Source organism: Scatophagus argus, chromosome 21, assembly GCF_020382885.2.
Source record: "Scatophagus argus isolate fScaArg1 chromosome 21, fScaArg1.pri, whole genome shotgun sequence".
NCBI lineage: Eukaryota > Metazoa > Chordata > Actinopteri > Scatophagidae > Scatophagus > Scatophagus argus.
In genome coordinates, this window is record NC_058513.1 from 13,557,939 (window position 1) to 13,583,553 (window position 25,615).

Genomic DNA, 25,615 nt, shown 5'->3' on the forward strand with positions numbered 1-25,615 from the left:
TGAGATTTTATGTTAAAAATCACATTATTTTTCAACATTAATAGTGACTGATTTTTACTTCCTCATCAACTCAAAATATTATACACGTGTGCAAAATCATAGAATATTTACAATTGGTTTACACTTTTAATGGATCGTGATATGCCAGAAAACTGATTGAGTGAAATTTTCTCTCTCTTTCTCTACTTTATGAAGATCATGTGTACTTGAAGTTCCTTTTCGCTTTTTTGATTGATAACTTCAATGTGCAGTTCAGGATCATAAATTTAGGTATATAAACAATGGTGAATGTTGGCACTGAATGTATTGGGTGTGTTTTGACAGTTCAGCAATAATAACCTGGCTTATGTGTCCACTGTGGTGGCCCATGAGATGGGCCATAACCTGGGCATGAGTCACGACGATTCGCGCTGCAAATGTAATGGAAAAAGCTGCATCATGGCAGCCTCTGCTGGGTAATCACATCTTTCACAAAATATCTCCCAAGTCCTTGACATGAAATTAAAAAAGCAATTGTTTAAAATCCTATAATATGTACATAGTGCATTCTATCTTTTACAAAACACATGGTACACAAGCTGTTAATCCTCCCCTGAAATTAAAAATATTCTTTGTTACATGAAAACCAGAATTTAACCAGTCTAAAGCAAAATGCTTCTGTCAGTATTATGCAGAATTTGTTTTTTAAGCTCAGAAAATCCTTCCTGTCATACATAAAACTACTAATTACTGTTTTTGACAACCAAAAAATGTCCTCTGTTATGTGGTCAAAAATTGTTTAGCGAGGCTGGTCAGAATTTGATTTTTCCATCTATGGTTGATCCTGTTGCCCTGCAGTGGATCCACCACTTTCAGCAGCTGCAGCGCAGAAGACTTTGAGACGTTGATCATCCGTGGAGGAGGCGTGTGTCTCAAAAACCAGCCCTCTCCGTCAGATGTGATTGGTACTGCTGAATGTGGCAATGGCCGACTGGACGAAGGAGAGCAGTGTGACTGTGGCAAACCAGAGGTAGTGTAGAACCCACAGGAAGCCACAGAAGTGATGTATGCATTTGCTGTCGGCTTTACCAAGTGATCTGATCTTGTTGTTAGAATAAAGATATTGTGGCATTGTTGGAATCGGTTTAGTGTGGTGGTAAGCATAGTTTTTCTCTGCTTCCATTTCATGCAGGAATGCAACAATAAATGCTGTGATGCTGCCACCTGCAAATTAACACGTGGTTCTGCCTGCGCGGAGGGTAGCTGCTGCGACAACTGTCAGGTCAGGATTATACCGGACTTGTGAGATGAGTTCATGACTGCATTGAATCAAAGAAATAAATTTCACTTGTAAAATAAAAAGTAGATATATCTCTGTTGTTGTGATTGTTTTTTTATTGTTTGTTTTAGATCAAAGTTGCTGGAACGCCATGCAGAGAATCTGTTAACCTCTGTGATCTCACTGAATACTGCAATGGCAAGAACTCGTCCTGTCCTGATGACTTCTATATCATGGATGGCCTCCCCTGTCATGATGCGTACTGCTATGAGGGCCGATGCCAGACTTATGATTTCCAGTGCAAACACCTCTTTGCACCAGGTACATTCAGTTATACTCGCTACAAAGACCTCTGCAGCTAGTTTGATTTCAATAGGAGGCGGTGGCCCCCTGGTAGGATATTAATTAACTTCTCTTGTCATTAATATTTTATCTTGGATATTATGTTTCTCTTGGGCAGATCCAGCAAAAAAGGCTGATGATATTTGTTTTGAGCATGCAAATACCAGGGGAAACTTATTTGGAAACTGTGGAATCTCCAGCACAGGAGACCCTATCAAGTGTAGTGTAGCGTAAGTAGTCTGTTTTTTTTTTTATCATTGAATGATATGAATTTAATTGTGGATATGCTATAAATAAAGTGTGTAATTCTGAGGAAAACTTTAGCAGGATTTAAACTTCTAAATTGTCATAAACCTCACTTATTCAAATTGTTTGGGGTAGATATTCAGGGTACAGTTATTCCTATGACATGCGATCTAAAATCAAATCATTCCTCCTTAGGATGGTCATTTTCAACAAAATTATGTGGTACAACTAATTAACAACTGTGGGAATTGACTGCAGGAACGCCAAGTGTGGAAAGGTGCAGTGCACTGACGTGGACCTCAGCACTATCCCTCCTGGTGCCCAAGTCAGTGTCCAAGTTGTTCAAGGGTCGACTTGTGTTAATGCAGACTTCAACCTTGGCCCAGATGTACTGGATCCTGCTTACGTTAATCCTGGCAGCCCTTGTGATAAAGGAAAGGTAAGCAGTAAGCAAACTTCGACGAATGGAATCTTTGTTAAGAAGAGAAGGAATGTAACCAGGAACTAAAAGTGATGTGACTTAATCCAGGGTATTACTGTAATTGTTAAAATGGAAATGACTCATTTTGACTCCATCAATAAGTTATAAGTCTTTCCTCGCAGACCTGCCTGAACTTTCAATGTGTTAACGCCTCCTTTCTGCTGCCCAACTTGGACTGTGATGCTCGGACCACCTGCCACGGTCGAGGGGTAAGACGACAGTTAATTTTCTCTCTTTACTAAGATACCAGCCAGTAATAACTGTTGCCTGACTTTGCTGTTTTAATGTCTTTCAGGTGTGCAATAACGAAGGCCACTGCCACTGTGAAAATGGTTGGGCCCCACCTAACTGTAACGAGTCAGGGCGAGGGGGCAGCATAGACAGTGGTCCCGCTCAGATCGGTGAGTTTAAAATGATTTTAGAACACACATAGTCAAAGGCGCTTTATTTTATACAGTTCATCTAATGCCACACTCTTTAATTGGGGCACCATATGGAAAGCAGCAATGAAGTTCTCTGAATGCGTCACTAGATACACTGTAATCTAATACAAGGTTTGGGAGGGCCATAGTAGTCCTCTATAAGGGCTTCATATTACTCATATATTAATCATTCTATTCTCTGCTGGCATGGCTGTGGTAGCAGTGGTTATGTGTTATACCTGTTGCTCCAGTGTGCAGATGTGAATGTGTCCTTAGGTCATTTTAATAATGTTTGTCCATTCATACAACAAAAAAAATCTGCAAGAATTGTTGATGTTTGACTGTTTGGTGTAATCAATGCAGTAATGTTTCTTATCCTCACATGACCTTTTGTATCTAAGACTACTCCCTCAGGAATGGCCTGTTGATTTTCTTCCTGCTTGTGGTTCCTGTTCTGGTACTTCTCATTCTGGTGCTGCTCTACATCTTCAGGAGAGATTCCCTGGACCCGTGCCTGAAAGGAAGCTTCGCCAGCCGTCTCAAGTAAACGTCACCTCATGTTAAAAACCTGCTGATGGATCTTTTAAAGGCTGCAGTTACAGTGTTTCATATTTTGGATTAAAACATTATTGCTTTTCATATGTTTTTTTCCCCCCCACAGGTCACGTAATGCTCAAAATGCAAATGGACCATCAAACAGCAGTGTTCATACCACAATCCAACCTCCTCAGCCCCCTCCTGAAAGGGTTGGTGTTATATACTGAATGAAAGGCTGTACAATTTTGATTTATAAGTATGGTAATCAGTCACAAAAGAGGAAAGAGGTATATTAATCAAAAGAGGATTCTGACTTGTTTTTCCTTCTAATTTCAGCCTGCATATCCACCAGCTACCTCAGTTCCAATTTCTGGGTATGTAGTCATTACTTTTTTTTTTATTTCGCACAGAGATGGAAAGTAAAGCCTTAACTGCACAGTCAGACTCGTGTGGCTGGTTTAGCTGAATTTGTATACAACTTGTCAGTTTCAGGTATGGAGAACTGGATTACTGGAACACAGAAATAAGCACCGCCCCTGAAAAACCACCAGCTCCTGGGCAGGGCCCTGGAGTGCCCAGACCAATCCCGCCCAAGCGGCCACAAAACTGATTCTTTTTTTAACCAAATATTTTCACTTGTATTGTGAATGTATGAAGTTTACTAAAGCTCAATATTGTATAATGGGTTTTCTTATTTTTAAACACTGTGATAATAACAGACTTACTGACAGCACTTTTTAAGGTTAACTGTAGTAAGATGGTGGTGGAATACCAGTATTTTTTATTATTATTTGTTTTGTTTTTTGGATTCCTGTTTATCAGTCATTGGAAATATGTGCACATATAATATCTTTTTTTTAAAAAAAAAAAAAACGAATCTTTTGTATTTTATGTGATTATGTATAATTTTCAACTTAATATATTATGAATTCTGATTGTGTGAATTGTAATAAAAATATGTATCGAGCAATGAATTTCAACCTATTTTATTGTATGCTTTTTGCTTCAGTGTTCAAAAAAGTGGATCTGAAAAGAAATACTCTTTCCTTGTTCTGATAATGTATACACTCCGGGTGTGTCACTGCTCTCTCTAAGTAAATGAACTAATTTAACGACGGTTCATGCTCTTGGGCATGGAAATAACACAAAAAAATCCAAGATCTGACTGGTTCCAGTGGTTCTGAACACTTTCGACCTGTGACCCTTCAAAATAACTGTTTGTCTGACCCCTTGTGGCAGCCTCATTGTGGAGACAACAGTACATCACCATAGAGCTGACCAATAATTGGTCTCTTATGACCAGAACGTCATAAGAGGACATTTTCCATTTTTTTTCTAGTGCATCCCCTTTCTTAGCTTGCCTAACTTCAGTCTGTGTGCTTTTATTTTGAAACAGGCTAGCCGAAAGTCACGTGATTTCCTTATGTGTTGACGCGGCCTGATGCGGAAGTTCGCTGTCACTTGCGGTCATTCATGAGCACAGCATCATGTAAAAAGCTGAGTTTCAAAGCGGCTTTCTGGCAGCTCATGGCAGCAGAGGAAGCTGGAGCTGTGGCCCGGGCTCCGGCCTGTCTGTGCCTCCTCTGCGGGCTACCTGCTGCGGGGAAGTCCACCCTGGCCCGCATGGTCGTCAACAGCGCTGCACTGCAGGGATGGAGAGCCAGTGTGGTGCCGTATGATGACCTGATCCCCGAGCATGCTTTTCAGGCCAGAGAAGTAGAGGACGGTGTCAGACTGCAAGAAATGGTAAAGACAGTTCAGCTAAACTGACAGATTTGTGTGCATGTTCAGGATAAATTGGTCGTATGGCGTCCCTCTCTAGTGGCAGCCCCAACAGGTCCCGTCACCAAACTGCCACTTTAATGTCAGTTATGTTGGAAGTTACAATATTGTGTTACAGTAGAGGTAACCTTGCAGCATCGTGTGAACAACAAATAGATATTGCAGAAAAGTTCAAAGTTTTGTTTTAGTGTCGTGGGATTATTTCATGATGATAAAGGCAGAGGTTGGTCCAACTGAACAAGCAATTTCAATGTGCCCACTTAGGCTCAGGGATCTTGTGAAGGGCACTGTTTTCTGCCATGTCACAAGTAAAATGGTTTTAAAAAGTAAATCATATGTGCACTATAAAATACTAGAGTCATTTCCCCCTGGGTTTTTATTCTATGTGCCCACTGTTGTTTTGTGCTGTATCAGTGTCTTTTTATAAATCTTTTTCTAGCACACTGAATGGAAGGTACACAGACAAGCAGTTTTACGGTGCATCGATCAGTTCTTGGAGAAACAAGTTTTGGCCGAGCTGCCGAGCGGCTGTCAGATCAACGGGGCTGCATGGGAACAGTGCATCCGAGCTGTACGGCAGCCTGAAGCTTTGGATCGCTCTCAGACCGACTGGGCTCCGCTGCTCTTTCTGCTGGATGACAACTTCTACTATCCAAGCATGAGATATGAAGTGTACCAACTCGCAAGAAAGCGTAAGCACTTTGTTTTCTGTCAACAGCACAACTTGAATGTTCATAAAGAACCACACTTTTATTCTTGCACGTTTTAGCCCATTAAGCACAAATGTTGTACATTTTAGATATTTTCTTACAATATTTTCAAGCATACTGCAATATTTCATACATCAAATCTATCAAAGCTGTCAAATCTGGGAAGATCTAAGCCTTCTGAAGCGCCTGAACGCACCAGTTCATATTTTCAAAACCACCATCATGGTGGAGAGCATAACTCAAGATTTAAGGCAGTTAAAGGCATTTAAATGTTTACTATGATGAATTACTGATCCTAAGACTCAAGAAGTATAAGAAGTAAATTTGCTTCAGTTTACTGAAAAAGCTCATAGTGGTGGCTGTTTTGATGACAAGAAAACAGAAGGACACTGTGGGATAAAACACACAAAACTACTCACATGCCTCTTAAATGGTGTCCCTGTGGCTGAGTTAAGTTGTTAGTTGTCTTCTTAGATTCGCTGGGTTTCTGCCAGGTTTATCTGCACTGTGATTTGGAGTCCTGCATCAGCAGAAACCAGAGCAGGCCTGAACCCATTCCCAGAGAGGTGATACTGGAGATGGTGAAGCGTTTGGAGTCTCCAAATCCTCAGAAGAACTCATGGGAGAAAAACAGCATTTTGCTCAACACCACAGACAGTCTGTCCAAATGTGACATGTAAGACTGTACAGTAAACATTTTTGAACACTCATTCATTATGTTCACGTGCCTCACATGCAGGTGTTAATTTGATGCCTCTGTCTGCTTCTCTTCCTTCATGGCTTCTCCTCAGCCAGAGGGTGATGGAGTTGATCTCCTCTGCTCTGAGCAAACCACTGAGCCCGGTTGTGGACAACACTGAACAAACGGTGTGTAAAAGTAGCTGATATAAAATCAGTTAACTGTGGATTTTAAATATGCAACTTCAGAAATGGAGAATGTATTTAAGCTGTGGTGTCATACTGTTGCAGGAGGCTGACCGTCTGAAATGTGCCAATAGTGTGATACACCAGGCTGACCAGGCCTGTCGACGGCTCATTTCGGAAGCCATGAAAACAGCCAGAGGTCAGTCCCGAGCTTCATAAATAAAACACATTTGATATTTTCTTCACTTTTGTCATTTTTAGCCCATTTTGTCACCTTAACTGTAGAAAATCAAGTACCCCCTGACCATATGAGGTCTTTGGCCACTCAGCTGAATGAATCCAAAGCAACATTTCTTCCCAACCTGCGGAGGCAGCTGCTTCAGAATACGTCTTTCACTCAAGAGGAGGACATTGACGTGGAACGTGTCGTGAAAAGAGCAGTCGACGTCTTTGATCGGGAAAGAGAGGAAATCCTGTTGAGGGTCATGAATGAAAATAAATGATTAAAAATCTTTTCTAGAGTTTTTACTAAGGCGGATTTAATCGGCAGTTCACACATTTGCTCTTCAGTCTGTGGACCAGTCAAGCAAAGAAAATGTGTGCGTACTATAATTTTATTTATTATTACTTGATAGAAAGTTGGGTTTTTTTTTCTTAAACTTGTCTCAAAATGTATTTGTAGCCAAGATACAGTGATGCACTAGTGGACATCTACATGGTCTCTGCCTGCTTACTGTCTGTCCAAAATAAGTAATAATCCAAGAGTTACACACATTTGAATATACAAATAAGTGGCTACAGTGAAATCAGATGTACCAAAAATTGGTATGTGCAATTCCATAAAACTACTCAAGTTATAAATGTTTGTAGAAAGTCGTTTCATGTGTATAAATTAGTAACAAAAAGAGGGCAAAACAATTTTGAAAATCTATCTGAAATATTACTGTTCCACTTGGTTGACACCTTCTGCAGTCTTTGGAGTGAGGTATAAATAAATCTCAGCACATCAAGCAAGATTATAATGAGTCTGGCTGGACACAAACTTGTTCTGAACAGAAAATGGGCCAATTAGGCTGACAGTCTCTGAACGTCCTGCCTGTCTCACAACAAGTGATTCAGCTGCATTGGTCACTTTGGTGTATGTTTAGACATGCAACATGGTGGACAAAATTACAGTTAAAACAGCTCAACAATAAAAACTGAACCGCTGAAGCTCATAGTTTTCTGTGTTAAATACTGTTAATTGGTGTTTAATTTAAAATGTCTCGTATATAGCTGCCTGAGCTGAGTGAAATCACAATGCCTTAACTAACACTGGCTGTAGGACGAGTTCAAATGACACTTCGATTTGTGCTTTTCCTGCAGAGCTGTTGTATTGTTCCCGTTCTGTACACCTTGTGAATGCATGTATCGGTCCAAAGCTAATAAGAAAACCTCAACAGTTGGACTCATGTAAGACTGCAGTAAGGCAACAATATAGTGCAGTTATTGAATAAAATAAAATAAAGGAGTTTTGCAAGCTGTACATAACAAAAACTATAAAATGTAAAGCTGTGTGATCATGATTAGATGTAACACAAGCAATATACTGAAATAACCAGGATTTAAGACTGTATGTGCAGCTGGGTCGCACAATCACTTTTTATGTTGTCCACGGGCAAAATGGCATGCAAAATCGTATCTATCTATGCACATGTGACCGCAGACGTTGCACTGGAATGGATGTTCATAGCCATGGCAGCCCATGTGAATGGTGTAGAGAATATTATCCAGAAAGTGAACATCACAGTGCTGGCATTTATGTAAGAGCGGTTGGTCCGGTGTGGTCAGCGCAGGGGCGGGCGTGCTCGGCTCGCTGTTGCTAACACTTACAGTAAGAGTGTTGTTCTCAAAGCTCCCATGGCCTGAGGTGGGAGACTCCTTTGTAGGTGGTGAAGTCTGCACTCCGTTTGAACACATGGCAACATGTTCACTAGAGACCTGCTGTATGAGGATGGGCTTCTCGTCTGTTAAGGACTCCCTGTCTGGGGACGCAGGAGTCTGAGACTCAGGCTGAAGGCCGACCAACTGGCCAGCAAGTGTGGACAGCTGGTTCAGCGAGTTATTAAAAGTCAAACCATTTGCACCTCTGTTGTGACTGTCATTCTCATCTACTTTGGGAAGGTTCTTAAACTCACTGCTGTTCAAATGGTGGTGGATCTTCTGAGAGAAGTCATTCAGATAATCTGGTTTTGGCAGTCCCACGGAGGGAGGGTTTAAGTTGATGAGGAGTCGCCTGCTGAAGCCCAGCGAGCCCGTCCTCTTTTGCAGGGAGCTCAGCATTCTCTTGGTGGAGAAAGGAGAGCGGACGACCCTCGTGGGCAAAAGCTTGTGGCGGCGGCGGCGGTGGTGCGAGAGGTTGCTACGGTCGCTACAGCGGAAGGCACAGAGGTCACATTTGTATGGCTTCTCTCCCGTGTGCGAACGCATGTGGGCTTCTAAGTGGCGCTCGTATGCTGAGGCGAATGGACACAGCTGGCAGCGGTGAGGTTTTTCTCCTGCGTGACAGTCATGAAATCACTGCCATTAGAATATTGACATTACTGAGCATACTTAACTATGAAATTGCAAACAGAGGCAAGGCGGTAAGTGCTATGTAGTTTATGTACCGCCCAAGGGATTATACAATGGAGCTAAACAATATGAACAGAAAGAGATAGATATATCCTCCAATATTCCATTCTTGAGCATTACAAGTCAAAACTGAATCAAACTAAAACTAATTTTCACTAGAAGAAAGTTTTCACTCATTCTGACATAAACATCTGCTTATTAGCTTTTATTGTTAATTCAAACTGTATTACTATAATTAATATTACAAAATCCAATGACTTATGACAAATAAACACTAGCATACTTGTAATGAAACATAAATGACAGGTGTTTGCTGGGTTTGGGAGATTTAATTAACCACAGCCTTTGACCAATCAGAATGTCAAACTATGTGTAACTTGACAGGTATTTCCACCCATTGTCTTGTATTCTGAAGTCACAAATTCAGGAAGGATTTCGCATCTGATTAGACTCAGAGATCCACATATGTGACGGGTTAAGGTATGATATAATGTAGTAGTTGACTGGGAACATTCCCAGTGAAAAACAGTTCGTTTTTATGAATGTTTCATTTTTCTGGGAATCACCTTAAAGTTCTCTAGTGATTCCCACCTTGAGAGTCACTGTCATGTAACAGATCCTCAGGAATCAGTGTGGATGACCTGCAGACTTTCAGATTGTTTTTCTTTAAAGGCTTGGTGTTGCCATAATAAATGAATGTAGTTGAAACGTATACCTGTGTGGATGCGGATGTGCTCGATTAAACGGGCCATGCCCTTGTTGGCATAGCTGCAGTAGCTGCACTTGTACTTCCCATCGCAGGTCCTCTCCAGGCCATCCATCTGTGCATCTGGCCCATCCTCCATGGACAGGCTCACCTCCACAGACGGAGGGTCCAGACCATTCTGCTCACTCCTAGGAGCAGCTGAAAACAAATAACACAATGACTTTAAGATTTTACACTGTATTTTTTTTAAGTATTGATGTATAATCTGGTGTACACCATGCACACCGTCTTGAAATGGCTCCCCTGACTCCTTTCCTCCGCACACAGAGCCTGAGATCATGTTGACATGCTGGGTTTGCTGTGTCAGGTATTCTTGAAATTCCCTCACAAAATCCACAGGCTCGGTCTTCATCGTTTCCATTTTGCTTCTTTTGTAATGATGCTGAAAGAGTCCCACAAAAGATGAGTCGACGGTGTGGCAATGCGGCTTTTCATGTAACTGCTGATGACACACAATACCTGAATAAACACCTTAATGGTTAGCTCATAGCTCTAAACAACAAAGCTAACGTCGCCTAGCTAGCTCGACTGTTATTAGATCTATCCACCCTTATTATTAACACCGACTTACAGCATCCTAAACGCCGTTCATACCTTACCTTTCAGCGTATAAGTAACATAATCGTTACCCGAGAAGCGTGAAAATTTTGAAAATTGGGGCCTTGTGATAAATTATCCGGGTAGCATTGTTACCAATTGAACCGCTTCCGTTCGTCTGATTCATCTGTCTTCCGTGTCCCCTAAAACGCAACTGGTGCCTTTCTATACTGTTGTAAAAAAAAAAACAAACATAGGCGCTCAAACACACTTCTCATATCATTGATAGAATTGTCGGTCACCCAGGTTGCCAACACAAATATTCATTCATTTCGTTCAGAGTACAGTGATTTAAATTTATTTTGTTTAAATCTACCCATGAAGTGCATCGTCTTATTGTTTACGTTAATACACAGCCTCGAGTGTATGACTCGTACGAGGGGCACTTTAAGGCAGCATCACATGTAAACATTTTGTAACGTATCATGGCTGCCCCGTTGGTCAGGATTATCTCAAAGGTGAGTCTGAACATTACGATCATGCTTATTTACATTTGCAGGGTTTCTGTGCTGATTTTAAAACGTTTTGCATTGCATCGATCCTTTATTCTCCAGTTACGTAACCTGGCTGGCTCTTGCTGATGTGACGTTCCTAGCTAGACGGCTAACGTTAGCTTGAGAGCAAAAGTTAAAACCTGGCAGCAACGCAGCTGGTCACTGAATGAAACGTTCAGCTAGTTAACTTAACGCGGGTCCTGACTGATGGCAGATACGACTATTTATCACTCTTATTGAAACTGTGCATAAGTTCCAAGACACAGATAGACATTTCAGCTGTTGCCTGCTCTGCTTTCAGTCGTGCAGACAGATCTCTCGACCATGGGGTGCATGCCGGGCTGGATGGAGGAGCTTGTCCAACACGCCTGTCCCAGACATGGCTTCAGACCAGGCAGCTGGGATGGTCTCCTTTCCTCCCCTTCAGACGTATTCAGACGAGGAGAACATGATGAGGGAAGCAGGTGAGCTCGTAATCCATGATGATATGTCCTACTGCTGCTGACAGCTGGAGAAATCAGTACTACAGTAAACATCTGTGTTGTTTGACAGTGAAAAAGTACGCCCAAGAGCGCATTGCTCCGTTTGTGTCGAAGATGGATGAAAATTCGGCCATGGACGAGGAAGTGATCAAATCTCTCTTTGAACAGGGTGTATGTACCTCACTTAATTGTGAATTAACACGTGTTACTATTATGAGGTTAATTTCAGTCTTTCTTTTCTACACATTGACTTTGATATTGCATTATTTTTTTACAGCTCATGGGCATTGAGATTGAGCCAGAGTATGGCGGCACTGGCTCCACATTCTTCTCCTCCATTCTGGTCATTGAGGAGCTGGCCAAGGTGGACCCCTCTGTGGCCGTGCTCTGCGACATCCAGAACACGCTGATCAACACACTGTTTGCCAAACTGGGTACGCCTGCTCAGAAAGAGCAGTACCTCAGCCGACTGTCGACTGACATGGTGAGCAGTTTGATACGCTGTCTTCCGGTGTGTGGAATAAAACCCGAAAATACTATTCTGGCGTAGATAGAAATTTGCTTTCCTCCTCGTGATCTGAAGAGGACAACAGCTGTGAAAATGTTGTTAATCTGAACAATTGTGGCTGTATTAACTCAGTGGATATTCTGCACTTCCGTCATATATGTCATGTCACACAGATCGGAAGCTTCTGCCTCTCTGAAGCAGAGTCAGGAAGCGATGCCTTTTCTCTAAAGACACGTGCCGAGAAACATAAAGACTATTACATCATTAACGGATCCAAGATGTGGATCAGCAACGCAGAGCATGCTGGTGTTTTCCTGGTGATGGCCAATGTGGACCCATCTGCTGTGAGTAGCTGCTCCTCTTATTCTGTTTATTTGTAGCAATTCTTCAGGAGGATCTTAATGTAAAAATGCTTGATTTTGTCATCTCACACCATAAAGACGGTGTTCAATGAAGAGTAACATCCTTTATGGAAAAGCTCTTAAAGACAAACTGGCTTTTGATGGACAGGGTTACAGAGGAATCACCTGCTTCATCGTGGACCGGGACACGGAGGGGCTTGAGATTTGCAAGAAGGAGAACAAGCTTGGCCTGCGTGCTTCCTCCACCTGCCCGCTCAACTTTGACAACGTCAAGGTACGGCCACACCTCGTGCTGAGCGGGATGAAGGTGAAACAACCGCATGCTGTGATTTTTTTTACCAACTTTCTACTGTCCGTTGAAGGTACCAGAGAAGAACATTTTGGGACAGGTCGGTCATGGGTACAAGTACGCCATTGGAATGCTGAACGAGGGCAGGATTGGAATTGCTGCTCAGGTAAACCATGAGACATATTTTCTTAAATGTTTCAAAACAAGCTAAACGTGCTATATTCAAGATAATAAGTGTAAAATTGGTAATCTTGTGTGTGTGTGCCTCAGATGCTTGGACTGGCACAGGGCTGCTTCGATCACACCATTCCTTACACAAGACAGAGGGTGCAGTTTGGAAAACGAATCTTTGACTTCCAGGTAAAGATTCCAGTCCCTTTTGATAAAGCGTTTGTGATCCTTCACATGACTCTGCAGACCTGTGTATTCGAAGATGTTGTTTACAGAACCCTTTGTATCCCAGGGCATGCAGCACCAAATCGCCCACGTAGCGACACAGATTGAAGCTGCTCGGCTGCTGACGTACAACGCTGCTCGTCTGAAGGAAGCCGGTAGGCCTTTCATTAAGGAGGCCTGCATGGCTAAATACTTCTGCGCAGAGGTGAGCTTCCTCGTTCATTTCCAGGATTTATTGTGATCACTGTGGTTAATTTCGGCAGGGATTTTTGCCTTGAGATACTGTTTAGATGTTTTGTCATTCTCGCATCTTTTCTCTGATCTCATACATGTTACATGTTCTGTAGAAATATTTTATCTATTTTATGTGGGGTTGCTATCTTGCCCAGGAGACACCCATGAAAAACAAAATTTCAGTTTCACAGAAGCGTCTTCCTGCTTGAATTGAAGACATTGTAATATCTGTTCTGTTTTTATCTTCCTCAGCTTGCAACCCTAACTACATCTAAATGCATTGAATGGATGGGTGGGGTAGGCTTCACCAAAGACTACCCCATTGAGAAATACTACAGAGACTGTAAAATTGGTGAGCATGACTGGAAGAACGTGCACCATCACCACACAAATACAGACTTGTGTTTGCACACTGTTTGTTGTTTGCGTCAACTGTGACTGAAGCTGTGGAAAGGACACGACTGATGAGGGCTGCAGGCAGGTCAGGTGTAGTAGCTGTTAGGTGATTGGACCAGAGAGGGGCGGTGAGAAGTGCTGATAGCAGTGGCTGTAATCAGACCCTGCAGGAATTCCCCCGTCTGACCTCTTCAGAGTGCCGTTATACCAACACACAGCCAAGGAAGCTGCCAGGGCAAAATGTCACTTTTCCTTTCATCACCACCGTCTCAGTTCTTCCAGTTGTTCAGCTGGAGCACCAGCAGTCTGCATAATAACCCCCCTTGTCTCCCTGTAGTGAAAGCTGCAGATTCTTGTAGGGGAATTTGACAAACGCGACCTTGTTTTGTACAGCAGGAATTCATTCTAACGCTTTGTTTTGTCTCTGTGTGCAGGTACCATTTATGAAGGGACAACAAATGTCCAGCTATCTACAATTTCTAAGTTCATTGATAAGGAGTTTGAGCACTGAGACCATTTGACAGCAGCCTGATGGATTCCACTCTGCTGTGTTGCACTCCATTTTCATTTCCTCAAATGACCTTGGTCGTTGCTGGATATTTGCCTTTCGTGTCTTCCAAAAGTTTGTCCTCGATCACCAACTCTTACTCGTGTTTAAGTAGTTCCTAAAACTGTTACTGATGTGGTTACATTTTCCCAGCTTTAGGGTTAAAGTTGCTTTTTTTTTTTTCTTCAGGCCTTTACAAGAGTCTATGATTAAGTTAGTCGTATGTAGACCTCTTCCCTCTTTTCATATTGGTCCTCATGTGCTTATTGAGTTATAGTGATGCGTCTCATCCAACTCATCCACATAGTGCAATATTGGAATGCTTTTTTAAAAACTTTTATTTAATATTCCAGTGCCTTCAGAAGGTCTGCCATGAATGAGGTCAATCACTTAAAAGTGTCTTTTATGAACTCTGAGTCTCTGAAAATGGACGTGTTGTAACACTCATATGCTCCATAAATACTGTACAGTTTGTTGTAGAGAAAATAAGGAAGTGATTTCACACATTATCACGAAGCTATCTGTAAGAAGTGATCTGTCAAAATCATTAGTGATATCAATAAAAGTATGCTGTTGTGCAGTGAACAGTCTTTTTTTTTTGGCGTTTGCAGATTAATACCGAGTTCTGTCACTAGATGGCATCATTCTCCAACAGCAGCCCGAGCTGAGGCAGCCTCTCACTGAAAAGAGCAGTCAATTACCACGTCTTTTAACAGCCTGTCACCTCTAATGATATTTCATATCAATTTAATTATACCGGTGCTTCAGATGAAAAGCGGCTGCCTTGTGTAATTGACTCACTAATCATTTTTCAGGTGAGACTGATTACATTTCTGTGGCCTACATGTGCCGTGTAGAATGAGGTCCATTGTCGTACACAACACAGACAAGCTGTGTCCAAGTATACAGACCCATAACGGTAACAGCCATTACCCATGATGACTCTTTGTAGAAATAAATGGCGTGTTCTGAAAGCTAATAATCACTGACACAAAATGAATGGAAGAAATCAGATTTATGGCTTCTGTTGTGGTAGAAATTGTGGTTTGGGGTTTATATTTGGCTCAGATTACTTTAAAATGTAGTCAGTCACTGAATACATACTGCATGGGAATTGTAGTAATTAGTAACATAAACCACTGATTACAAAAGAATGTAACCTAATCTGAATAGTGTTTATATTTTATATTATATTACTATTCTCTCCTTACTTATGTAAATTGTTTGTAAGATGTTATTACCAATGTCTACTTCTGTTTTTTTTCCTCTATCCACTTGCTGCTGTAACAAGGTGAATTGGCCCATTGTGAGACAATAAAGGAAATCTTATCTTATCTCAATGCTTTTCTTTACTTCAAAATCAGACACTGAAAATATTGTACCTTGTATTTAAAAAATGGGCAATTCCACAAAGATTCTTTTTTTTCTCTATAAACATCTCAAAAATCTGTTCGATACAAATACAATGCAGCATTTACAGTTGGTCAAATGAAATAATCCTTGCAAAAGCAGTGCTGGGATGAATCCACAGGTGTGCTGTGTGCATTCATCATCATGCAGGAACCTCCAGGAGTTGGCAATCTTTTCATCCTCCATTTTTCAGTGTAAATAAACAGGAATAAAAACTCTACTGTCATCATTAAAATACAAATATTAATAAAGGGCACAGGACATATTCAGCATTTGTATATTTGTATTCAGGAAAAATGTTTCGCAATCTTAAAATCAACATATTTTAAAGTAATAATAATAACTAATGGTGTTTTGGCCATTCCACTTACTGAATGCACTGCAATAAAACAAAATGTTGTGTAACCTGATTATGTTTTCTGTCATAGAAAATAGTTAAAATTCAATATTGTGATCACAAGATTATACTCACACATTAGTAAATGAGAAATATTCAGTGTGAACTGTTAAATTTACTGGAATTTTAAGAACCTCTGCACATAAGAAAATAGATTCATCTGAAATATGCTTTGCTCTCATGAAAATTTGCAGGGAACAACCAACACTGGAGTCTTTTCATCATCCTGTCCTGTAAAAGAAGCCTGATTATTTGTATTTCAGTGTCACTCTATGGATCTGTTTAGACAAAATCTAAATCTGGAGTTGGATCTACTGAGCCTGGCATTAATAATCTAACACGAGTGAAGTCTGCTATGTGTGATCTAATTAGATATAAACCTCTATACTTTAAACCTTGCCCTGGATCTGACGACAGGGGCTGATGACACAACAGGTTCAAAATGAAGCTTAAACGAGCAAAAAAGCAAAATGATGCCAATAAGATCAGCTCCATGTTTGCCCAGACGTTTATAAAAATCACTTAAATGACCAAACTGAAGGGGGGGAGCTAAGGGCTGCGTTTGCATCATAGACTGATTGTACTTTGTTCCCCCCTCTGATCCACTCTGGCTTATCCTGTCATTTATGCAAGTCTCTGTTTAATGAACATAATCTGATGAAAACAGAGCTATCTGCTTTTCACCCTGCGCTGGCAAACGCAGCTCAACCACCCTCTTTCTCCGCCCCCATCTTTAACACAGCTATGAGACCTCTAATTATGCAAGGATTCAAGTAGCTTTTCACAAAACACAGTGTTGTCCTTTAGAGCTGGAGAGCGCTCCACGAGCTAAAAGGACAGGCTGCATGTTTGTAGGTTGAGCAAATTCAATTGATTTGATTAGTTCCCTGCATCTGCTCCAGCACTGGTTTAAGTGATGATTCTTAAATTCAGCGTATGTTGTGATTTTCCACACATGTTTTCATCTTTGGCCATATATACTAATGAGTATGAGCTAAATGTTGCCTGACGAGTACATTTTCATCATTAGACTAGAATTTTCTACGTGACATTTGCCTTATCTATTATCCTTTGCAGAGGAGAGTTGTTTAATGAGAAAACACAATATTCACCATATCTGTACCTGGTCTCTTGTCTCAAACATAAGTAGTTCCTTCAGTGTTGAGAGAAAAGCAGTTTAAAAGCTTCCAAGCTCCTGTTCATTGTGTGTCTGTATCATCTAATCTGATCACACTTGATCATATGAATGTCTCATTACACATACAAATATGATTTGCTGCATCCGAGCTCTGCTATTGTTGTAATAGGTGACAGAAACAAGACTTGTTGTGTCATCCTCTTGCATTTGATCACCTGCAGCCCCTGTGGGTTCGCAGGCTTTTATACAAAGCTGATTTGAAAAGCCTTTATCACAATGGTAAGCATTCAATTTGATGTCTGCCTGTAGCGCTTCCTGACTAATAAAATTACACCCAAGTCAATGAGCCCCGGTCCCGGAGAAATACACGGTGCGTAATGCTTTCCTGTTGCACACCGGTGGAGCAGATGATGTTCGAATATTTCATACAACAGATGAGTGACAGGTTGATCCTCAGCAGGTCACAGTGTTAAACATCATCATCGTCTTCTTCTTCTACGTAAGAAACCTGTCTAGTTCTAAAACAAATAAAAATAATACGGTTTATTAAGGCTCGCATTGGTGCGTAAAGTGTGCATAATTTGCTTAATATTTGTGCCAAAGCGCGCCGCTTACAGCTCCGTGTTGATGTGTGATAATTCCTGAATCGATTATTCAATTAACCAACAGATGATTGTGGCTCCCCCCCAAAACAAACAAACAAACAAACAAAAAACCCAAAGACATTTTCCTCTTTAATCTAATTGGATGATAAGTGGGTGCGTTCTGTTGAGTCCAATGGAAAGCGCTTGCGCGGCCTTTCTCTTCGGAGTTTTTTCTCGTCACACCCCCTCGCGGTTTCATCTCAAATCCCATTCGCTATCGTACCTGCCCAATAGCAGCGACCGAGCGCGTTTTAACTCGGAAGGCATTTTCGATTTCATCACTACAATCCAGCTCGAGTTTGACGCAGTGATCTCTGTGCTGTCGGTGTGATCATCTTCGAGAGCTGGACGGAAGCTTCGGACGACTTTCTGTTCTCTCTCTCTCTCTCTGTCTCTCTTTCCTTCTCTGTCTCTGTCTCTCATATGACTTTAACACAAAGTCTAAAACAAGACAGTCCTTCTCAGGTGTTTTCTTTTCCCCGATAAGTTTTGATGCTGATCCACATCGGACAGTAAACGGTGATGGCAGACTCTGATGCGCAAGAGACTCGCCAACCCGCAAAGGACTCGCCGTTCTCCATTAAGAACTTGCTGAACATTGATGACAAACCCGCAAAGCCGAAAAGCTTTCTCGGCTCGTCCAAAGGAGTGTTTGAAGGCAGCTTCTTCTCTCGGCTCGGCGACTTGTCTTTCCCTCGATTTGAGTTGCCCACACAGAGAATTGGACTATCAGCGCAGTATTTGGAGAGAGCGTCTGCCTGGTGGTATCCATACACGCTCGGGACTCACCTGAGGACTGGAGGTAGATAGGATTAATTTAACTGTGTAGATAAAGGAAATGTAGTGTCTTAGTCTTGAAATGTTTGGATTCAGATTCGTTTTAAAGCAAACCAATGAATATAATATGAGTAATATGGGATCATTAAATTTAATGGAATATATCCTGAATTATATGGATTTAAAAATAAAGGTTTTAACAAAATGAAAAATGTGTATTCCACCAATAAACTGAACGTCTAGAATAGAAAAATTTAAAAAGATTTCCAGTGCTGATCACACGTTTAATGGCTTAGAGGATCAAATATGAGTACTCTGTGTGTTTGTTTCTGCAGGGTGTGAGAAGGCCAACCTTAGAGAAACATCACCGGCACCGGACAGGCGGTCCCCGGATCTCCAAAAAAGCGACCAAGATGCCAAAGAGGAAAGCGCTGACGACGATATCGCACTGGATGAGAGTGACTCAGAAGAGCCAAAGAAAGACATCGATCAGGAGGATGAATGGAGGGGCAAAACTGGCGAGCTGGACTCCGATAGGAAACCCTGCCGGAAGAAGAAGACGCGCACGGTGTTTTCCAGGAGCCAGGTATTCCAGCTGGAGTCCACCTTCGACATAAAGCGCTACCTGAGCAGCTCGGAGAGAGCAGGCCTGGCCGCGTCCCTGCACCTGACGGAGACGCAGGTGAAAATCTGGTTTCAGAACCGGAGGAATAAATGGAAAAGGCAGCTGGCCGCAGAGCTGGAGGCGGCCAACCTGAGCCATGCGGCGGCGCAGAGGATTGTGCGGGTTCCCATACTTTACCACGAGAACGGATCCCCTGAGACGGCCGGGGGTCCCGCTTCAAACTCACAGGGCAGCCAGTCACTCTTGGCTTTTCCTCACCACATGTACTATTCTCACCCGGTCCCACTGCTGAGGCCTGTTTAACACGGACTCCGTCAGTACGCGCTGTACATATGTTTTTAAATAAGAGTGACCATAAAATAAAAATGAAATTTTGTATATTTTGTACATTCAACGGGCACAATGTTAGATTATTATTATTATTATTGATAATTTTGTCCTGCTGAAGCGAACTTGAGCGAGAGACGCATAGTCCCTGCAACCAAAACACCAATTAGAACGACTGCTATATTATTATTATTATTATTATTATTATTATTATTCATTGGTGAAATTGTTCAAGAGTGGGTAACTATATTTTAATGTATTCCGTTTCCAAAATAACACTTGTTTTGATCAGGGTTGACTGTATTTTACAGAGATTTGTGTCAGTGTTTGTAGCAAAAATGTGGAATTTAATATTTTGATATATTGTGCAATACTGTTGGCTTCACATTAGGCTATAGCAGCCTTTGTCACCTATATAGGCTAGTTCATTTTTACAGAAAAAAAACGAAACCCCTTTTCTCTTTGTAACAGTGAGGACAATCATGTGATCCTTAAAAAACCCCGACAAAATGCAGGTGATGGGCAGTTGTTTTAATGATGTTTTACTGGTCGTTTTAAAGCCATGAAAAAGCCAGTTATAACCTCTGTTTTTGTCAATGGTTTTTCTCGGATGTTGTCATTGAAAGTCTGTATATTAGGCTACACGGTTTTACACTCAGTAAATATTATTTCGTTTAAAAAACAATGTATCTATCCTTAATATAATTGTGATGTACATGGAAAAGGAGTCATTCACTTAAGTCTTGTCGTAAAGATTTTGGTTTTCAAACATTTGTGAGGATCGAGTGATCTTTTTCTTTTTTTAAAAAAAACATAATTATTAAGAGGCAATTAAGGCGCAGTGTCGGTCAGCAGCGATGACGGTGCCTTGCAAAAAAATGAAATTGGATCATTTTAATAGTTAATTAATGATGACCATCTTTTTTGATCTGATGACTTGAGAAATTGTGAGCTATAGGTATAGCCTTATTTTAAACAGACCCATATGCTGGACTTTAATTCCAGAATAAATTATTTTGGTTATAGCACATTTGATCCTTTGCTCTATACGCCTGTTGTATTGCCGCATAGTATATCTTAAATAAACGATAATTGTACAGATAACGATAGATTATGTCGCTCTAAAAGGCAAATTGAAGGGATTAACTAGTCAGCCATTGTTAATTTCTTACTCAGTTTAACAACATGATAATATCATGTTTAGAAGGCCGAGTTTCTCTAAAGAGGGCAGAAAAAGCCTATGACCTGCAGGTAAAGACTATATGTCACACCTGTTTAGGCCATGTTCTCCTCAAACCACCGAAAAGAATATGGCCTAAATGGTATGTATATACAGTATACAGTACAGTATATAAAATAGCCTGAACTAGCGTGGTTAGGACTGCATGTACACTTGCAGGTGCAGAAATAAGTGTGGTGTATTATAGTGTTATATTTGTATAGTGACATTTGCATTGTATCTATTTTATATGAAAGGCAATTAGCCAGGAAATACATCCTTTATATCAGCGAGAGACAGAGAGAGAGAGAGAGAGAGAGAGAGAGAGAGAGAAAACATCCTGTGTCACGTGATCTGCTCTGTGACAACGGAAATCGCCATTGAAATCAAATCAACCAATCATATTGTGAGCGGGAATTTGAACGTTCATCTCAACCAATCAGCATCCTCTGGAGAATCGGCAGCGCTAGCTAGGCAACTAGCTTCACGTAGCCCCACATTGCTTTCTAGCACTTTCCGCGATATATGTTTTATATTTCATTATAAACGAGAGTGTAATAATCCATTTCAGTAAAGAAGAAAGCCCGGTCGCGTGGGGACGACACCAAACTGAAGCGGTAAGTAAAGTGAAACGGCTAACAATACGTCTTATAGTCTACTTTATTGTTATCTTTAGAAGCTAGCGCTAGCAAACACCCGTGTCAGTGCAAGTGGGCTTGGTGTAATTGCTGGATGTTACAAGGTTTGATTATAGTTTGATGTAAAAACTAAAGTAATCGAAAACCCACACAATGAAAGGATTGCTCTGCTAGTTTTCGCATCAGAAAGTGTCTTATTTAGCTTGAATGTCAGCAAGGCAAGTATTTATTCAGTGGGGCCAGTTGGCTAAATCGACATCCCCTTATACAGAACAACATGCGATCGATCCAGCGGTATCCTAGTAGCTTACTCCCAGTGCAACTCTGGAAAATAAGATTTTGAGATAATTTTTAGAAAGATGAAAGGATAAAACACGCTTGTTGTATGAGTCTAGGTTTAAAGCTTTTATTGATTTCTTTTTTTAGGAAAGAAATGAAATGAATGATCCTGCTTAACTCAATGAACTGATTCAGCTCTGTCGTGCAGTGTTTGGGGATATACTTTATCCATATCAGAGCAAATCTGTGTGCCATGTGTTTACCTCTAACATTATGAACCTCAGAATCTTTGAATGTTCACGTACATTTAGAAGACAATAATCCCGAGCTTTTGTAGACATCAGCTGTGGTTTAGTTTCAGCTGATTTGGTTTTAGATGAAAGTATACCAGTAATATACAGGCAATGAACACAATGACTTGAATTGAATAACACCACCTGTAGGAATTCATTGTAATGGATCGTAATATATGTACAACACAGTTACAGATACAAGTCTATAAGTTCAATAACTGTTTCACCTAATTTAGAGAGGTGTTGATTAAACTCTATAGCTGTAGTTTGTGGGGTTAATGAACTTGACGTTTTTATGTTTCTTTTTGCAGATGACAGGCTCAAATGAATACAAGCTGAACCAGGGTCCAGAGGACAGCATCTCTGCTGTCAAGTTCAGCCCCAGCACAGCCCAGTTCCTGCTGGTTTCCTCCTGGGACAGCACCGTCCGTCTCTTTGATGTCGTAAACAACACCATGCGGATGAAGTACCAGCACACAGCTCCAGTTCTTGACTGTGCTTTTTATGTACGTCACACATTTTTATGTTTGTTAATGTTCCTCGTGGCCATGTACAAGTCCGATAGACCCACACAGATAACACAAACTTTTTTACTTGCAGGATCCAACACATTCTTGGAGTGGAGGATTAGATGCACAGCTAAAAACTCATGATTTGAACACAGACCAAGGTATGTCGAATGAACCTGCTAAATACTATTTAAGATCCCCAGTAGTATTACTTAAACTTGTTGCAGATCTTCAAAGCTCTGTGATTATATTTGCTGTATATGTTTATTCATGTTTTTGTTTATTATTTTCCTCCAACAGATACAATAGTTGGAACACATGATGCTCCCATTCGTTGTGTGGAATACTGTCCAGAGGTAAATGTCATGGTAACGGGTAGCTGGGACAGATCAGTTCGGCTGTGGGATCCAAGGACGCCTTGCAATGCTGGCACCTTTACTCAGCCAGAAAAGGTAAAGCATAGTAGACACAGTATTGTATAGTATGAAAATGCAGTAAATGTATGTCAGATTTACAGTCTCGGGTTTGATTTCTAATTCCAACTAAGACAGTATTAAAGTAGCAGTGACGTGAAATTTTTTGCAGAAAATAAACAATGACAGTAAGCAAACCTGACACAATTGACCTGCTGTAGCCTACCCTGAACTCAAGTCTTATTGTTATTTTATTGTAACTCATTCATTGTTACACGTGTTCACATAGGTATCAAGTAAGACTCGCCATTGTTAGTGGCGTCTCCCTCTTGTCTCATACTTGTTGTCGTTTTGATAGGTGTATACCCTCTCCGTGGCTGGAGATAGGCTGATTGTTGGCACGGCTGGAAGACGAGTCCTGGTGTGGGATTTGAGGAACATGGGCTACGTACAGCAAAGAAGAGAGTCCAGTCTCAAATATCAGACCCGCTGCATTAGAGCCTTCCCCAACAAACAGGTACACTTTGAATAAGAATTACACAGTTGTAATGAAAGATGCAGAGAAGAGTTAAAACTTGACAGATAATTTACTCCTAATAGAGGGTTGTGTTACCGATACAGATTCCCTTATTAATATGAAGAAGCTGCATATTAACTTCATATCTTCTTTCTTGGCTCCAGGGCTACGTCTTGAGTTCAATTGAGGGACGTGTAGCTGTGGAGTACCTGGACCCAAGCCAGGAGGTTCAGAAGAAGAAATACGCCTTCAAGTGCCACAGGCTGAAAGAAGAAGGAATTGAGCATGTTTACCCTGTCAATGCAATCTCATTTCACAGTGTTCATAACACCTTTGCCACGGGTATGATTGTCTAGCCAGTATTTGACAAAAGCATTTGTGTTTTCCCACATTTAGTTTGTTTCTCTAATGGAACAAGTTGTTTTTGAAAACTCATAAATTTTGTGAGCTTGAACAACCAAGGTTGCATGAGGAACACAATGTTACTATAGATTAATACCTCAGCAGTAACATGACCTAAATCTTTTGGTGGTTGACCTTGAGCCTGTCCTTCTCCCAGGTGGCTCGGATGGCTTCGTGAACATCTGGGACCCGTTCAATAAGAAGCGTCTATGCCAGTTCCACAGGTACCCGACCAGCATTGCCTCACTGGCTTTCAATAATGATGGCACCATGCTCGCAATTGCCTCCTCTTACATGCACGAGAAGGGAGACATCAGCCATCCAGAGGACGCCATCTTCATCCGCCAAGTCACAGATGCTGAAACCAAACCCAAGTGAGTTTTCCCTCACTTTATGAGTCCTCACAGTATGCCGTTTTGGTACTTGCTGAATCTGTGAGCAGCTGCATTTACAAGGAGCACGTCCAGCTGCAGTATATGCTGATCTGTATCTCTGTCCGTCCACTCTTCAATATCCGACAGTTGAAAGATGAAAACGTGGAAAAACCCTCCCCAGGTTGATGTGTCTCTGCTGTAAATGTACACTCAGTGACAATACAAATATAGAAGTCTGTTGTGCTTAGTGCACATTAAGATGGCTTGTGTTGGCGAAAACATTAGAGAGATTCATGTTACATGCTTGAGCCTCAGTCAAACCCAGATTCAGATTAGTAATCTGCTGTGTGTCTAACATTGGTGAAAAGTAATTGTATCTGAATGATCTTTGGTTCATGTTATTAGTTAGCTTTTAACCGGAGGCTCAGTGGTTGTGAAACATACCGAAATATCTGCCACCATGTCAGTGTGGTCAGTTAATTTGTAAATATATACCAGTGGTCTAATCAAAGTTTGCAGAGACATACATTCTGTCACGTGGTTGGCTTATTCAAACATTTATCTGTCAATGGAAGTTTAAGCTTTGATGTGGATATACCACATTGTTGAGGCTGACTGTTTCCATGAATGCTCTGTGAGGACAAAGGGTGAATCTGCAGTCACCTGTGTTGCACAGTGCAGATTTTGGACTAAAATACCTTTTCCAGTTGTGGATCCAATTGTAATTAACATCTCTTTTAACAGGTTTGTGTTTCCTTTATGTTCGTTTGTAAACAACATATTGCGCTTAGTAATGTTTTTCCATCCTGAATTAATGTGTTCTTTGGTTTACAGGTCAACCTAAGGCTCCCTCAAAATGGTTCCCACTGGGTATGACGCCTTTATCACATTTGGGTTATCTGCTGGCATCCAGTGAACTATTATCATGTTGTTTCCTGTCATTTAGTTTCTACAGTGTTTATTAAAACTTTTCTTCTCTTTTCTAGCTCTTGTTAAATATTTCATTGTTCCATGTATGTTCTAACAATGAACTGTTGTTTTTGTCCATTAAAACTGATCTATATACACTTTTGGCATTGTATGCTCTGTCACTTTTGAGTTATCAAACATGAATTTTTGATTTGATGATAATTTGTGTTAACTCTTAAGATGTACCTTTTGATACTTGCAACATAATCAAACATTTTATATAAAATTTGGATCAACAGCATGAAGTCAGTACAACCTTTAACATTTGTTACATGTACGCACTGCGCAATAAAACCTGAGAAATGCCAGGAATGTGTCGGGCTGTTTTCTTGAAGATGTGTTGAGGGAAAGCGATGAT

The 25,615-nt window shown here is 41.0% G+C and overlaps 6 protein-coding genes across 6 annotated transcripts in view; 5 read left to right on the forward strand and 1 right to left on the reverse strand.

Annotated features, from left to right (window-relative positions):
- zgc:174164 (uncharacterized protein LOC570656 homolog) overlaps positions 1-4,260 on the forward strand; it is a 7,300-nt gene extending 3,040 nt beyond the window's left edge. Inside the window, exons 11-22 of the mRNA XM_046378147.1 lie at positions 325-455; positions 838-1,009; positions 1,172-1,261; positions 1,390-1,579; positions 1,719-1,830; positions 2,105-2,285; positions 2,450-2,536; positions 2,623-2,728; positions 3,151-3,292; positions 3,411-3,495; positions 3,623-3,660; positions 3,773-4,260. Coding sequence (XP_046234103.1) covers positions 325-455; positions 838-1,009; positions 1,172-1,261; positions 1,390-1,579; positions 1,719-1,830; positions 2,105-2,285; positions 2,450-2,536; positions 2,623-2,728; positions 3,151-3,292; positions 3,411-3,495; positions 3,623-3,660; positions 3,773-3,896 — 1,458 coding nt within the window. The 3' untranslated portion in view covers positions 3,897-4,260. The remainder of the gene's footprint in view (positions 1-324; positions 456-837; positions 1,010-1,171; positions 1,262-1,389; positions 1,580-1,718; positions 1,831-2,104; positions 2,286-2,449; positions 2,537-2,622; positions 2,729-3,150; positions 3,293-3,410; positions 3,496-3,622; positions 3,661-3,772) is intronic.
- Positions 4,261-4,692: 432 nt separating this feature from the next.
- LOC124053166 (L-seryl-tRNA(Sec) kinase) lies at positions 4,693-7,154 on the forward strand. The gene is made up of 6 exons (XM_046378157.1): positions 4,693-5,032; positions 5,508-5,760; positions 6,253-6,454; positions 6,570-6,645; positions 6,748-6,841; positions 6,928-7,154. Exons 1-6 carry the CDS (start codon positions 4,760-4,762, stop codon positions 7,143-7,145), a joined length of 1,116 nt encoding a protein of 371 aa, XP_046234113.1. The 5' UTR covers positions 4,693-4,759; the 3' UTR covers positions 7,146-7,154.
- Positions 7,155-8,245: 1,091 nt separating this feature from the next.
- On the reverse strand, positions 8,246-10,780 carry LOC124053165 (zinc finger protein Pegasus-like). Its single transcript, XM_046378156.1, has 4 exons — positions 10,621-10,780; positions 10,247-10,403; positions 9,971-10,159; positions 8,246-9,179 (listed from the first exon to the last, which is right to left on the reverse strand). The coding sequence occupies exons 2-4, from the start codon at positions 10,380-10,382 to the stop codon at positions 8,278-8,280; spliced, it is 1,227 nt and encodes a 408-aa protein (XP_046234112.1). The 5' UTR covers positions 10,383-10,403; positions 10,621-10,780; the 3' UTR covers positions 8,246-8,277.
- A 168-nt stretch (positions 10,781-10,948) lies between these two features.
- On the forward strand, positions 10,949-14,911 carry acadsb (acyl-CoA dehydrogenase short/branched chain). Its single transcript, XM_046378155.1, has 11 exons — positions 10,949-11,076; positions 11,414-11,576; positions 11,665-11,765; positions 11,872-12,078; positions 12,276-12,446; positions 12,613-12,738; positions 12,827-12,919; positions 13,024-13,113; positions 13,217-13,354; positions 13,636-13,735; positions 14,214-14,911. The coding sequence occupies exons 1-11, from the start codon at positions 11,044-11,046 to the stop codon at positions 14,288-14,290; spliced, it is 1,299 nt and encodes a 432-aa protein (XP_046234111.1). The 5' UTR covers positions 10,949-11,043; the 3' UTR covers positions 14,291-14,911.
- Positions 14,912-18,298: 3,387 nt separating this feature from the next.
- On the forward strand, positions 18,299-19,817 carry hmx3b (H6 family homeobox 3b). Its single transcript, XM_046377374.1, has 2 exons — positions 18,299-18,717; positions 19,028-19,817. Exons 1-2 carry the CDS (start codon positions 18,438-18,440, stop codon positions 19,618-19,620), a joined length of 873 nt encoding a protein of 290 aa, XP_046233330.1. The 5' UTR covers positions 18,299-18,437; the 3' UTR covers positions 19,621-19,817.
- A 1,476-nt stretch (positions 19,818-21,293) lies between these two features.
- bub3 (BUB3 mitotic checkpoint protein) lies at positions 21,294-25,355 on the forward strand. The gene is made up of 8 exons (XM_046378027.1): positions 21,294-21,480; positions 22,385-22,579; positions 22,674-22,743; positions 22,883-23,034; positions 23,354-23,512; positions 23,677-23,854; positions 24,072-24,288; positions 25,123-25,355. The coding sequence occupies exons 2-8, from the start codon at positions 22,385-22,387 to the stop codon at positions 25,130-25,132; spliced, it is 981 nt and encodes a 326-aa protein (XP_046233983.1). The 5' UTR covers positions 21,294-21,480; the 3' UTR covers positions 25,133-25,355.
- The last annotated feature ends 260 nt before the right edge of the window (positions 25,356-25,615 follow it).